Source organism: Rhizopus delemar, genomic scaffold, assembly GCF_000149305.1.
Source record: "Rhizopus delemar RA 99-880 supercont3.2 genomic scaffold, whole genome shotgun sequence".
In the NCBI taxonomy this organism is placed as follows: Eukaryota; Fungi; Mucoromycota; class Mucoromycetes; order Mucorales; family Rhizopodaceae; genus Rhizopus; species Rhizopus delemar.
The window spans coordinates 844,927-859,256 of NW_027137828.1; the positions used below are offsets into that span (position 1 = coordinate 844,927).

At 34.3% G+C, this 14,330-nt stretch overlaps 6 protein-coding genes across 6 annotated transcripts; 4 read left to right on the top strand and 2 right to left on the bottom strand.

Moving 5' to 3' along the window:
* Positions 1-62: 62 nt before the first annotated feature.
* RO3G_02540 (uncharacterized protein) lies at positions 63-323 on the bottom strand (the record flags this gene model as incomplete). The annotated part of the gene is made up of 1 exon (XM_067657131.1): positions 63-323. One exon carries the CDS (start codon positions 321-323, stop codon positions 63-65), a length of 261 nt encoding a protein of 86 aa, XP_067513232.1.
* Positions 324-3,971: 3,648 nt separating this feature from the next.
* RO3G_02541 (uncharacterized protein) lies at positions 3,972-6,248 on the top strand (the record flags this gene model as incomplete). The annotated part of the gene is made up of 1 exon (XM_067657132.1): positions 3,972-6,248. One exon carries the CDS (start codon positions 3,972-3,974, stop codon positions 6,246-6,248), a length of 2,277 nt encoding a protein of 758 aa, XP_067513233.1.
* A 1,313-nt stretch (positions 6,249-7,561) lies between these two features.
* On the top strand, positions 7,562-8,150 carry RO3G_02542 (uncharacterized protein; the record flags this gene model as incomplete). Its single annotated transcript, XM_067657133.1, has 3 exons — positions 7,562-7,688; positions 7,817-7,885; positions 8,071-8,150. 3 exons carry the CDS (start codon positions 7,562-7,564, stop codon positions 8,148-8,150), a joined length of 276 nt encoding a protein of 91 aa, XP_067513234.1.
* A 195-nt stretch (positions 8,151-8,345) lies between these two features.
* Positions 8,346-10,599, bottom strand: RO3G_02543 (uncharacterized protein; the record flags this gene model as incomplete). Its single annotated transcript, XM_067657134.1, has 8 exons — positions 8,346-8,360; positions 8,521-8,679; positions 8,731-9,301; positions 9,356-9,660; positions 9,710-10,114; positions 10,161-10,221; positions 10,268-10,438; positions 10,499-10,599. 8 exons carry the CDS (start codon positions 10,597-10,599, stop codon positions 8,346-8,348), a joined length of 1,788 nt encoding a protein of 595 aa, XP_067513235.1.
* An 854-nt stretch (positions 10,600-11,453) lies between these two features.
* On the top strand, positions 11,454-12,133 carry RO3G_02544 (E3 ubiquitin ligase complex SCF subunit sconC; the record flags this gene model as incomplete). The annotated part of the gene is made up of 5 exons (XM_067657135.1): positions 11,454-11,547; positions 11,596-11,657; positions 11,708-11,842; positions 11,899-12,054; positions 12,113-12,133. The coding sequence occupies 5 exons, from the start codon at positions 11,454-11,456 to the stop codon at positions 12,131-12,133; spliced, it is 468 nt and encodes a 155-aa protein (XP_067513236.1).
* A 381-nt stretch (positions 12,134-12,514) lies between these two features.
* On the top strand, positions 12,515-13,362 carry RO3G_02545 (uncharacterized protein; the record flags this gene model as incomplete). Its single annotated transcript, XM_067657136.1, has 6 exons — positions 12,515-12,517; positions 12,565-12,627; positions 12,678-12,732; positions 12,780-12,895; positions 12,977-13,166; positions 13,211-13,362. The coding sequence occupies 6 exons, from the start codon at positions 12,515-12,517 to the stop codon at positions 13,360-13,362; spliced, it is 579 nt and encodes a 192-aa protein (XP_067513237.1).
* Positions 13,363-14,330: the final 968 nt, after the last annotated feature.

A 14,330-nucleotide genomic window follows, 5' to 3' on the forward strand; every position in this document is an offset into this window, starting at 1 on the left:
TTTTTTTTTTTTTTTTTTTTTTTTTTTTTTTTTTTTTTTTTTTTTTTTGCTAATACTGTCATTTATGGGCATGTTTGAGCAGAAATATCATAACTTTCACAGCAATCTGTAAAAGCCTTCCATGAGTCTCCATAATATGGACCAACATCACAATGATAACGCATATCGCCCCAGCAGTAGTGAGTGTCAGTTGTTCCAGTAGCTGCTTGACAGCACTTTTCTGTAATTTCGTATTTTAAACCACATCTTCTCCATTCAGCCAATGTATAGGTAATAAAGAGGCAAAGCACCAAAAATAATGATTTGATATTGAATATGTTCATTTTGAAGGATATGTTTGTTTTAATCAAAATCAAAAAAATCCAAGGTATTTAAATAAAACATCTTTATGAGCTCATTTCTCACGTAATGTTACGTCCTTGATGCATAAAATTTACTCTTTGTCTTACAAACATCAACCTCATGTATTAGAGTGAGAATATAGAAATGTTTAGTTTTCCTATTCTATTTGTAAATAAAATGAGCAAAACTTTCATAGCTCTCGGAAGCTTTTGACCTTGTACATGTGAAAAAAAGGCAAATATAACTAAAATAGCAAGTAAACTATTCATAATGAAAACAAAAAATAAATCATGTTTCTTTGGATGCTGTGCTGGTAAGATACTTTATTTGTTAATCTGTTTCATCTTCAATCACTTTTGTTAGGCAGCTGTATTCCTCACAGACAAAAACACCTATGAGCCAATATACCGCCTTTTTTTTTGTGAGGGACATTCTAGTGGAACATTTTAAATAAAACAGATGTATACATTTTTGACTTTAACTTACATATCAGATGGTAAAACAATAAATAAAATGAAGCGTGTCATCTTGTATTAGGCGCGAAAAACAGGATACTCGCAATGATCATCAATACTCTTTTTTGAGTTTACTTTTCAACTTGTATTTTTTGAATATCTTTATTAAATGTAATTCTTGGCTTTGTCATATGGGTCAGGAAAGCATACAGACTAAATAACAAGTGAGCAAGGGATCGTTTCATACTAACCAAAAAAATAAAATCACTGTTAAAAGCAATTGAGCCCTGTTTGTCACTGTGATCGAGACTATTCCATTTTAAAGTATATGCCGAATTAAGAGTGAACTGTTTTAAAATTTACAACCTATTCATATCCTTGTATGCTCACTTCTCTCTAGTTTTATCTTTTGCAATAACTTCTCATACATTTTCAGATAGTTGAGTCATTCTTAGTAACTCGTTGTAAGAAAAACAAGTCAATTTGACGATAGATTAAAGGTAAAATTGCCGTCGGAAAAACGCCAAGCCACTAGCTAAAAGCATAATATTTGAGTCACCCACAAGGAAAAGAGACAAAGATTGTATGAAACAATACATAAGTTTAGTTTCTTTCGAGTGTGCCACAAGACAATAGTACTGTCAAGATATTCACTAATTCCAATGAGAAAATTGGTAGCTCATAATTGGTTCATAATATCTTTTCTAATTCTTCATTTAATACTTCTCAGCCAAATTACACCACTGTTCTTTATATTAGATTTTTTTGCATAAGATTGCTGGGATATCTAAAACCTTTCTGTATCATTTTTATGAACTGTACAGGAATTGGAAACTTTTAAAATTAATGAGAATCACTCGTCAATTAAAAGGCCAATGTTCTCGATAGTCTGCTTGAACCAATATTATCAGAAATCTATATTTTACTGCTTTGCTCAGTTCTGTATTTCTTTATAAATTCCTTTCACATTAGCTGCGCTATCCGTGATAAAAGGTTGATTTGGGTGCTGTGCTATGGTATACAAGGTTTAAGTTATAGCGAATGAAAATAAATAACTCAGAATTTACTATAAACAATGGCGCTTATATTGTCAAATTAGGATATGCTGCTAGATGCAGTAAGGACCAAACTTAACTTAATCTATCATCTACCAATGACTTTACTCATATAAGTGTCACTAAATTTATTTCGTTTTGTTTTAACAAATACACTAAAGGGAGAATATATACTACTTAGCCTCTTATGCTTCATTCTTTTGTATTATTTTGCATTCCTCATGGTCATGCAAATGTCCTGAAATGAAAGCAAATAAATATCATTTCATAGTAATAGCAGTAGTGTCTAAAAATAAATACTTTGGTCATTTAAACCCCTATTTTATTTATTAGAAACATATGTCAATTGGGGTTCACTGCTATTGTAAACATGATTAATATGAATTTAGAGTTGCCTGTAAAAAACTTGCATCATCATACCAATATCAGACTTATCGATCTCTTTTATAATAGCACGAAGTGAAGACATGATGTTGATAAAATAAGCATCCTTTTTCATTCAAGGTATGCTTTGGTAATGGTTATTTAGAATCGGCACAATGTAGTTTTACAGAATATGAGCATGTTATTATAAAATAAAACATCTATTTATAATGCTTCGATTACTTTAATTGTTCTCCTTTACAGAATCAGAGCCATCATTTCTCTGTTCGATTATGGCTTTGTATGTATCGTAAGGTACTATTTCCATTCATGATGTTTCTCGTTTTGCTTACAACTTTCATGTTTTTGTAAAACTTTGTCTTCAACTCGTAAATTAATGTTCATATCGGCCAATAGCTGGAGATATCTTTCATTATCTGAGGTGCCTAGTTACTTGGATGTGAGGTAAGGCCAACATTCTTTGTGGATTTGTTCTGGCAGCTGGATGGTTTTATATTTCTACACATGGCGGCTTACATTCACCAAGTGTTCTTTATTCTTTTTGTACAAGCAAAATCCTTTTGTATAGCCAATAAAGCAGTAACCATTCTTTTTAGTCAAGTCTTGACATCCAAATTTAACTATCCTATGATAGCCACTTACTGTATGAAAGCTTGTTTGCTTTGGCCAAAACGGAATGCCAAAAGCAATCTTCCAGGAGCTCTCTAAAATCATTTTGAGTACTCTGGATGATAAAACGAGTCAATTTTGACTGATATTTCGTAAGATTTGTTGAATGAAATAAAATGTCTATGTACTGATTTCTCTTTAAGATGCAAGCGCCTATACTGCTGCTTTGATCTTATGTTTATTGCGTGTATCAAAAATGAAGAAGACATAATTTTCATTAGACTCATTTTGTTTTTGTATGCGGTTGAAAAATAGCTTGTGTTATCCATTCAGCTCATTAAAGCTATGTTTGCTGAATGAAGAGGATATATAGGAGCAACAAGAAAATTTTGATGGCATCGATACCATGAAAGCATACTGAAACAAAAGAGGTATCCACGAAGTGAGCATGAAGTAATGAATGATCAATCTAAATATATAATGCAGAAAGTGAGTGATTGAAAGTAAAAGCCGTGTAGTCAATGCATAAATAAACGCCTTTGTTATGATTGAGTTACAAACATCGGTTATGAGAGAAAGAAAAGTGGAATAGGTCTTAGTTCTACGTGAACTGATCGTAAGCGAACATTTGTAATGTATGCCCTATATAGCATTTTGTTATGTGTATGATAAATAGTATATACAGTTTATAGCGTACTACCTCAGTTTCCAAACCACACTCACAAGTTCTAATACGTAGTTTGTATTGAACGGACCATTCTCTTCCATCCTTAGATAATAAACCAATTTAAGAGACCTATTGATTGTTTGTCTTATTTATTGGCTTTATTCATTGAAAGATATAATACGTCTATTTCACAATGGTCAAAAAAAAAAAGACAATGTCAAGAAAACTTCCATGTTTCAGTTGTTTATTTTTGTATTTCCTTGGCAGCCGGGTGGTATTAGCCACTTCCTCCTTTCTTGACAGGAGCATTTTAAGACATGATTCCTCTTTCTAGACATAAGAAATACGTTTTACATACACTGTCGGTGTATAAGTTGCATGGATATGAAATGGCTTGGTTATATGCAAATGTCAGCAACATAACATTATTACACGAACTAAAAATATTCTCGTACACAAATGCTTAAATACATCTGTTTATCAGAAAAGCATAAACATTTCTTTTCTTTATTGCAGTATCATCGTATATCCATGATGAACGAGCTATCTGCTATTTACAGCAATGTGAACCGGGAATCCTTAACATATAATGGAAAAGACTATGACCATTTGCGTGATGTACTGAAGGTACAAGTAGAAGATATAAAAGAACAAATGAATTTGAGAGATACAGCAATTCCTACAGGTCAAGGCACGTTTACATTTGAGGATTCAGTAATTATACATCTTCAAAGACAAGAACAAGAAGAGGAAAGCCAGTTGGTGAACTCTGGTGTATCCCAGTTGTCTGAGTCATTGTCAGATTGGGGCATTTCATTTGAGCCAGTAAAATTACCACTGATGATTACAGATGTGTCCATAAGTTTGGAAAAACTGATACCTCGTTTGATTAAACTAGGTATCGATGTTACAAAGATGGCTGTCGAAGCATGGGGAGGCACTCGTACAAAGAACGTGCCAGATGTCACTGTTCTCGGTGCATTTCTTCCAGTAATGAAACCTATCATTGGCTTTGGAGAACCCATATCATATGAAAAGTACGAAACTTACTCGGAAGGGGAGCTGCTGTTAACCAGTCCAAGTACGACGTTTGAATTTTGGACAACATTGATGCCAATATTTCACGCAGTGCTGTTTTGTGGGTCTCTCGCTGGTGGTGACCTTAGTACTGGGCAGGAGATCAGACAGGGCTTTGTACATGGGATCCTTCCCCCTCGTCTAATTGGCGTAGGTGTAAAGCAAGTGTATTACTACTTTTTGAAAATTGCTGAAGAAATCTGGAAAAGAGGAACCTGTGTGGAAGATTGGAAAGATCAAGGTTGGGAACAATGGTCAAAACAGTTCAATCCAAGGTCTAGATGCAAAGCGTCTGTAATTCGTGATCTTGTTAGAATTGCTAAAATCGGTGGCAATGTGGCTATGCAAGTATCAGACATTGAAACTGCAGCTGTTGCATTTGGTTTGGCGCAGGTCAAGCTTTGCAGGATTGAAGCATTAGATTTTGGTCATGGCCCAAGAGTCTATGGATTAGAAGAAGCTGGCTTCAAAACATTGAAGCTGGAAGCATCAAGAATGGAAAAACAATGTATTACATATCGATACATCAATCGGAAGTCTATTTTTAATTTGTGTGGAGTATCGGCTGAGTTTGAGGAAGATTTAATGCGTTGGTTAGAGGATGAAATTGCGAAAACTATTTTTCTTGGAATCGAAAACGGTGATCCTCCTGGTACAGTAATAGTTACACCAAACTTTTGTGCTTTGGCTATGACAGGTGCAATCAAAGCATTGGGACCGTTGATAAAAAATATCGCTATGGATGTCGCTGAGAAATGTGAAGGTTGCAGTGGAAGATGCATTAGTATGGTACACGGTATGACTAACAGGTCACATGTTAAGTGCCGCACTGTACTCTTTCTCAATGCGCTTATCTCTAACTATGCTGCTGGTGTTCTTTTGAAAGGTGGTATGGCAATCGACCAATGTACACTTAGTAGCGACTTAGGACGTACTTTGAAAAGCTTAAACAGACTATGTTTGGGATTCGATGGGCTTGGATCCTTTTTGGCCAGTTGGTATATATTACGTAGCGGTGAAGATGCTCCTCGCGAATCTGAAGGTCCAGTATTAGGAATTGAAATGGACGGTAAAGTACATGGTCTACGATATGCTGTTAAGCCTGGCACAACTGGATCCGTTTTGGTTAGTTTCAATGGGCATATACATAATGGATCACATGTGTCGGCATGTCTTGTATTTAAACCGCCAAATCAATTCCATTATGAGTTAAACACAGCCAGGGCCGAATTAATTACGGAACAACCTCCAGATGTAATCCCGCAGCAAGTTTTATTCATCCGATCAGAACTCAACTATATTGCTGTTGATGCTTTTTTGGTGTATCCTAATGGAGACCAATTACAAGTAGGACTAGGAACACGTTATGTCGGACTCAACAAGCATAGATGTATCAAAACAACTGAAAATCTAGTAGTGTCATTAAATGTATCTCAGTGCGTTGATGGACGTAGTACTGTCAAGCTCTTGGATGATTTTAAACATGCATTACATACTTATGGCAATGAACCATTACAAACATGGATTAGTGGAGCTTTTCCGAATGGAACAGTATACTTTCAAGGTTGCAGACCCCTGAATAATGCTCTGGCATTGGTTGAACCAAAGTGCATATTAATTGAAGGTAGCCATCAAAGTCCCAGGGCTATTACCAATTGATGTACGTAAGCCATGATATACACCATCATGAAATGGCTTGATTATCATAAAATGAATTTGACAAGTAACGAATAAAATGACACTTTTTCATTTACAAATATCCCAAATGTAAAAACAATAAAAATAATTAAAATGGGTTTTGATTACTCCAAAAAAAAAAGTTTTCAAATAACATTTATTAAGCTTAAAAATGTGCATCTTGTATTAAAAAAAGAAGACATAAAATATTGTTGAGCTCATAATACTCTTATAAAATACAAAAGGCACAAAGTGCATGTGTATGTTTCTATCAAGTAAAACAGTTAATCTTTTCCAACTTTTTCATTTGATTTTAAATATAAAAAAAAAATAACAGCAAATTCCGAAGAACTACTGAGCTTTTATGAGTTAAACATTCTTATAAAAGCAATGGAAATCACCAGCGGAAAGGGTAGGCTAGAATATGATTCCCTATCTACCACAAAACTTGTTTAGACAATGGGAAATAAGTTAATCAGTGGCAGAGTAGTCTAGAATTTTACTTCCATCTACAATAGGCCGTACATCAGATACATGATCTTGAAAAGAAAAAAGTATGCTTCAATTAATCCTCATTTTATAGGTTTTTTAGCTGGACTGTCAGATGTATATAAATCAATCATACTATTGCATAACTAGAGGGAATTATTACCTCATTCTTGATTTTCCAAGAATTCAAAAAACTTGTTTATCTATTTTGAAACGGTAAATAAATGAAAAAAACCTCATTAAGCTAACGAATAAATAAATATAACGACGTATTTTGTTTTTATAGATAATAGCATGAAACTCAAGTCCAAAGAAAAAAAAAAAGAAGAGAATCTTTAATCATTTTTTATGAAAATTGCAATATAGTAGAGAAAACAATGGTATCGTTTGTACAACCATTTTCTGCATAAATACTTGTAATTTAAAGACCTATCATTTCCTATCATTTTTATTAATAAAGTGTAATAACATATGAATAAAGGATTCATTTTTGAATCAAGTCTACTTTCAATATAGAAATATTTCTTTTAATTTTATAAAGTAAGATATAGTTTGTATTTAATAGTCCTACTCTTCTATCTTTATTCAATAAAGAGATTCAATAGACTCCTCGATTATTGACTTCTTTTTTATCTTTTTTTTCTTTCTTTGATATAATTGTACCCTTGAGCGTGATTTCGAATTATGAAGCTGTGTTTTGTATCTCTAAACTTTCTTGTGAAGTTTACTAATGACCTATAATGGTTGGATATTGGTCTTTTTGTATTATTAAAGGAAGATAGATCCGATTAAAACCAACAGTTAATATGTATTTAAATGATTGTGAAGGACTGAACCTTGCTTGTTCATGTGCTATTCGTAAACTATTAAACAATACTGAGCATGGAAGCATGCATTTAAAAGAATCAACAAGGTTCCCTCCTTCTATTAAAGGTACTATAGACTCGGTTATGATTGTCTTAGTAACAAAGGAACAAACGCTAATCATACAGCAGACTTCTTTAAAGAATAAGTCTGATCAACAAATTTGATTTTTCAATCAACATTCCAAATAATGATAGTAATAACAAAAGAGTTAAAGGTGGTTACTTTTATATTTGTCTATGATGTAGAAACACTGTTGAAAGGTTGTAAAATGCCTAATGAATTTAACTTCAGCAGTAGTCAGATTATTATTTTCACCGTACAATTGATCTTTCAGATGTTGACCTCGTTTGAATATTCCTTTCATTTAATCCTATTGGGCATCAAAATAATATCCCGTTAGTCAAATTAAAAGGAACTGAAATAGGAAGGAGCTTGCTTGAATCAATAGATGCAAGTGTCATTTCCGCTATTGTTACTACCATCGCTGATGTCGTGATGCTCAAGACCATGTCCTTAATTTATTTGTAGGTATACAAGGTGTTATTCAAAGATCAAGTGTATACGAAAGCATCATAAAGGGTACAAAAGCAGTTTACATTTCATGTTAAAATATTAAATATTATTTATTAATAATAAATTATTCTGCTTTTATATTATAATAAGCAGCTTGTCTTTCATACGTTATTCTTTGAAACTTTGATAAATCTTGTATAAATTTGATTCCTACTGGATGACGTTCTAATCTATGAAATAGTTCAATGGATTGTTTTCTAATGAAAGGGTTCGAGTGAAATAAACCCACTCCCAAGGGTGATAATCCACCTTGATGTTGAGGTAAAAAGGATAGGAACTATAGTAGATGATGAGTTGAGAGATAATGCATACTGATGAATGTTACCTCGATGACCTGTCTGTGTGTAATGATGTTCTTTAAAAAGGCTTCATAAATAGCGACCACTTCATCATCTGGTATCTGCTTTAATTTTTTTAATTTACTGATTTGTCGATACACATCCAAATCTTGTATACACGAGTTTTCCATTCTATTCGCCAGGTCCTATAAATAAATGAGAAAATAAGAAAAATGCTAGTCTGATGAGACATGTACCTTTTGATAATATTTGTAAGATATGGTTTGTCTCCAGCCTTCGATACGATCTGCATTAGCTGCTAATTCTCTCTTCTTTGCACCTTCATCCACAAACACAGGCCCGTAGCCTAACCTGCTCTCATTTGAGACATATCCAATCTTGGTCTGATGGTACACTTGTTCCTCATAAATTGCTGCCAATCTAACAAATCGAAACACGTAATCTTGAAATTTAGCACGAATCGAGGTCTCCCCGTAATGTGCTCCGATGGCTGCCAGGACATCTTGCATAAACTCAGCATCTGTATCTCTCTTTTCCTCTTGGTTCATTTCCTGCTGCTGCTGTGTCTGCTGCTGTTTGAATTGGTTTGCATTCATGCTGGCACTTCTTCCGATCGAAAGTGTACTGAACGAGACATCATCCACAAGAGAGGCTGCAACGGACCCCTTTCGACTTGGTACGCGGTGCATGGTAGGTTCGACGTCTTTGCTGACCGTGATCTTGCCTGTGCTGATATTACACAGGACATCCCACCAGCTGGTATGTTCCTCATACGTCGGATTCGTCACGCCCGCAATAAATCCAGGACTATATAGATCATACAGATGAGAAACAAGAACGGACAGTCATCACAAAACAAACCATTTCAGCAAGTCATCCACACTTGTCAAATTCGTATAAGGAAACGCGCGTTCTGTAAATCCTCTGAGGACCGTGCCACATCCACTACCCAAGGCACAGGCAGCCAACACATAATTCGCTACTTCACCTGATGGATGCCCATGACCCAAAAAGATGATTCTTTTCTGTGTGAGGAGCGCGTTCAAGAGGAGCATGATGGGGTGTGTATAAGGTCCAGTGCTGTCAAGGTGAGGATGATGGGGGTTGGGTGAGCCTGGATGGTTCACGTTGGGTGTAAACGTATTGATCAACTTGATCACCGAGAACTATACTGCAGATATCAGCACAAGCTACATGGAATCATCGAAAACTTACATCGCCTACTTCTTCCGGGTTCACAGTAAGAGGTATCTTGATAGGTAGTGGGATACCTTCATATTTGATTTTTGTTTCAAAGAAATGCCTATCTTTACTTAACGAAGGTATCTGTTCTCTAAGATTTCCCGACGTAAGATCAATGTACGTTCCTCTTCTCTGCCGATTAAATTCGATTTCTTCATCTTCCCCTATCTCTTCTGTATCACTAGCCTCCTCCTCCTCATCCACAAACATTTCTTCAAACATTGTCTTGTTATCCGATGCACGTAATATCTGTCTCTCATGCCATGTAAACTTGGGCATTCTAGATAGATCCATTGAGTTGACTGCTTCATAAAGTGATTCTAATATTTCGATGGTTGGATTCTCAAAGTATTTTTCCATTGCTAATAGTAAGACAGGCTAATGACAGATTGAGTAGTGAGCAATCACGTACGGTATTCTTTACCTTATAAATGTGAAGGTATTGGTGTCTAGTACAAATAGCCATCGCCTTGACTCGTGCTCCTCTATTGAGACATGTGAGTGATGTGAAACAGATGACAGCGAACAAACCTTCTTGCGGTCGCGTCGTGCTTTGTTCTCACAAGGTTCAATACATAAAGCAACGGACTCTTTTGTTCTACTTCTTGTTCTGGATCAGGTGTCAGTTGATTCAAACAAAAGATGGTCCAGTCTTCTGCACGTAAATGAGCTCCATCTGGTAACATGAGCTCAGACAAGACGCTATCAAGTTATTATTATGCTGTCAATATTATTCTTTTTTTTTTGCATGTGTTCATTTACTGTTCATCTGTTCCTGTTCCTGCTGGATATTGATATTTTAATGAAGCGCCCTTGTCAATATCAAATTCAGCTAATAGAATATATTCAACATGTTTGTTCATGTCAAAAAGTAGTGAAGGAATAAAAAAAAAAAAGTTTATTAATTTCCTTTTTTGTGAAGCCTCATTATGCTCTTCACAAATTGAATTGTACTACACACACAAAAAAAGAAAGGATTCCTTTTGTTCATCGTACAAAGAGGCTATCAATAACATTGACTGGAAAAAAAAAAAGGGGGGGGGGTGTTTAAGGAAACCCCATTGTTTTTCTTTCTTCTCTTTTGATCATTTGTCTTGATAAAAAGTTCTAGTTTTGTAATATAAAAAACATGCTCAGGTCTACGTGTAAAACGCGTTTTTTTTTGGGGGATAACAAAGAAAAAAAAAGATAATAAAATGAAACGATGGGTGAATTGGTTTGCTTCTTTTTTTAAAAGAATGAAAACAAGAAAAAAGTAGAAAAAGAAACTTGAACCCAGACAGGGTTTCTGTGCATTCAAAAGCGCCCATTTTTGTATATTTCAGGTAGTCATATTGAAATGAAGCCAAAGAGCGATAGTAGATGAGACGGTGACTTGGGTTATCTTATTTAATGAGTTTGTTGGGATAGTGAGATCATTATGAATAATAATAAAAGCAACTCTTTTGTTCTCTTGATGACAGTGATAATTTCACTACATATAACTATCACGATCACTTAGAGGAGAACTATTCTTTTTTTCAAGAAAGATACAACTCTTAAATATCTGTTTCCATTTGCTTATAAATACAGCTTGTATGAGGAGGGGGGAACATATTTTATGCGTTCTGCAACAACAATGAATCAAGTCACATGTTTTAAAGTCAGTAGATTCTTTTCGTTTCGTTTCTTTTTTTGCTTTCTGTCCTTTTTTTTTTCTTCAAAATACAAAATAAAAATGAGTGTTATTCTTTCTAGTTCCGATAATGAAGAGTTCAAGGTTGACAAAGAAGTCGCACAACGTTCAGTTTTAATTAAAAATATGTTGGAAGGTAAAGAAGAGAGAATAAGATTAAGTTTGCAATTAACACTGTGAATAGATGTTGGTGATTCAGAAGCACCTATTCCTCTTCCTAACGTCACTGCAAAAATTTTGGGAAAGGTAAGAATAATAAGAAATAAAGAAGGGATGATTTGATGTGTAAGTTGTAGGTTATCGAATGGTGTACTCACCACCGTGATGATCCTATTACACCAGACGATCAAGAAAGACGTAATACAGATATTGATGAATGGGATCAAAAGTTTATGGAAGTTGACCAAGAAACTTTATTTGATATTATTTTGGTAATAAAAATAATGTGTGTTGTGATGAATATAAACTCATGCTTTTTAAATAATAGGCTGCTAATTATCTCGATATTAAACCTTTATTAGACGTTGGTTGTAAGACAGTTGCTAACATGATCAAGGGTAAAACTGCAGAGGAAATTAGAAGAACGTTTAATATTACCAATGATTTCACACCTGAAGAAGAAGCACAAATTAAAAAGGAAAATGTAAGTAGAAATCATTATTTAAAATGTAATTCTAATTCAATTATTCATCTGTCTCTAGGAATGGGCAGAAGATCGATAAATTTCATAATAAAAATCGTTTTCTTTTCAATCGGGTCATCTTGAATTATAAACAAGTTCAATTAATAGAAACGAATAGAAAAGTTCAAATAAGCAACAATATCCCTTTTCAAAATAAACCAAGTGTGTTAAGGTACATTGGCTAAAGAAGAAGAATGCAAGGATATCAATAGCATATAATACGTGTTTCTTTAATGATACTTTCAACTATTTGAACTACGATTAAGAGAGATTCATGACTGATAGCAATCTCTTTAATCATCACAGACAGTTTGACCACTTTTTAATATAAAATCCCGATTTTTTTTTTTTTTTTTTTTTTTTGAATGACAGGTTTTTCTTTTTTTTTTTTTTCTTTTTCTTTTTCTTCTATTTGTATTCAATGGTAAATGAATAAAATAAAATAAAACATCTTTTAAGCTTTACGACTAGTCACGTAAAGGTCTTTCGGTTGATGAGAAGCGTAAAAGGATACAAAAAATATTTCATGAGACTGTAAGCTTTTATTATTTAATTTTGCATGAATCATCACATTGCTTTCTTAGGGAGAATTTTATCAGCTAAAAGACATTGAGAAATTAGGCCCCAAGAGGGGTGTAGGTAAATAAGAAGGCTGTGATCATTATTTGCTTATGGTTTATCCGCAGTGACACAATCTGTCAAGGATGTATTGATGAGTTTAGTGGATGATGGATTGGTGACGATGGATAAGATTGGTACATCCAATTACTTTTGGTCTTATCCTTCAGCTGCTATTCAATCAGTAAGGACAAGATGATAAACAAAGTAATCTTTATTCATGATTTTCTAGAGTAAAAATAGATTGGATGAATTAAAAAAAAAGCTGATAAATGAAGAAGAAAGACAGAAAAGATTACAAAATGAAATCAGTGAAGCAAAAGAAACAAGACAAGATACAGAAGAAAGACAAAAAGTGTTGATGGAACTAAAAGAAGCAAAGGAGAGAAATGAAGAGCTTGAAAAGGAATTATCGAAATACAAGGAAAATGATCCAGTTTTACATGAAAAGAAAGGTAAATACTTTTCTCAACTCATCCCATCATTCATCTTCAAATAGAAAAAGCAGCAAAAATAGCAAAAGAAGCAGCCAATCGATGGACAGAGAACATTTGGGAAATTGAATCTTATTGTGTTAATAATTACAACATGGATCGTACTGTATTTAAACAATCTTTTGATATTCCAGAAGATTTGGATGTCTTGAATTAAATATAAAATAGCTTTGTTACATAATTAATCACTCAGTCTCATCTTTATAAACTTGTACAGTCTAGCTGGTGGATATTGTCGGTTACAAAAAAATCAAATATACAGTTATGCGCAAAATTGAGTATCCTTGTCATATATTGTGTAGGTCTATCAACGCGTAAAACTTGACAAAACAAACCAGCATGTACGTATCCAACTACTTTAAGTTGATCAAAGGAGACATCAGGATAGAGAGCATATAGATTATCCAACATATCTTTAAGAGTTTTCATTCAAGAGTTTTATTCTAGTGTCACCATTGTGTTTAGGGCCTGTCTCTGAAGCGCCATATTCTCTAGCATACTCGTTCGATAACACTGTATCCATTTCCATTTTTTTTTGAAAATCTCTTTACTGATACTACTGATTGTAGTCTTGTTGAATTGATTTAAATAGTCCCTCAACGACTTGGGCATTTCTGGAGTTTGTTTTTGATTGTAGAGATTGATCTCATTTAATTCATTTTCATTAAATATTTCATATTTAGCCCAATTCTTACCACTTGTATCAATGATAAAAGAATGAGCCTGATGCTCAACAGAACACTGCATGCCAAAACAGTACACTTCATCTTCAACGCATTTTCCTGTATTAAGGCGCCATTTTTTATTCTCGCAATTAGGGCCATAAGCTGCACGGGCGATTCAGATCTATCGGTCATGTCCAGGAGGACACTACCTGGAGAACGTCCTGCTCTCCACATTTTAGAGTGAATAACTTTATCTTGTTGACCGTTGTGAATGTCGTACTCGAAAGTAGCATTCATAAGTGATGTTCACTTCCTGGCCACGACATGGGACCAGAGCATATTTTTCAATTTGATAGGAGGCTCTGCGTGATTGCGTTGACCGACTGGTGAGATATTTTGTCCGAAAGAATCATGTAACCGACAATATCCACCAGCTGGACTGTACTTGCACAGTTCATCT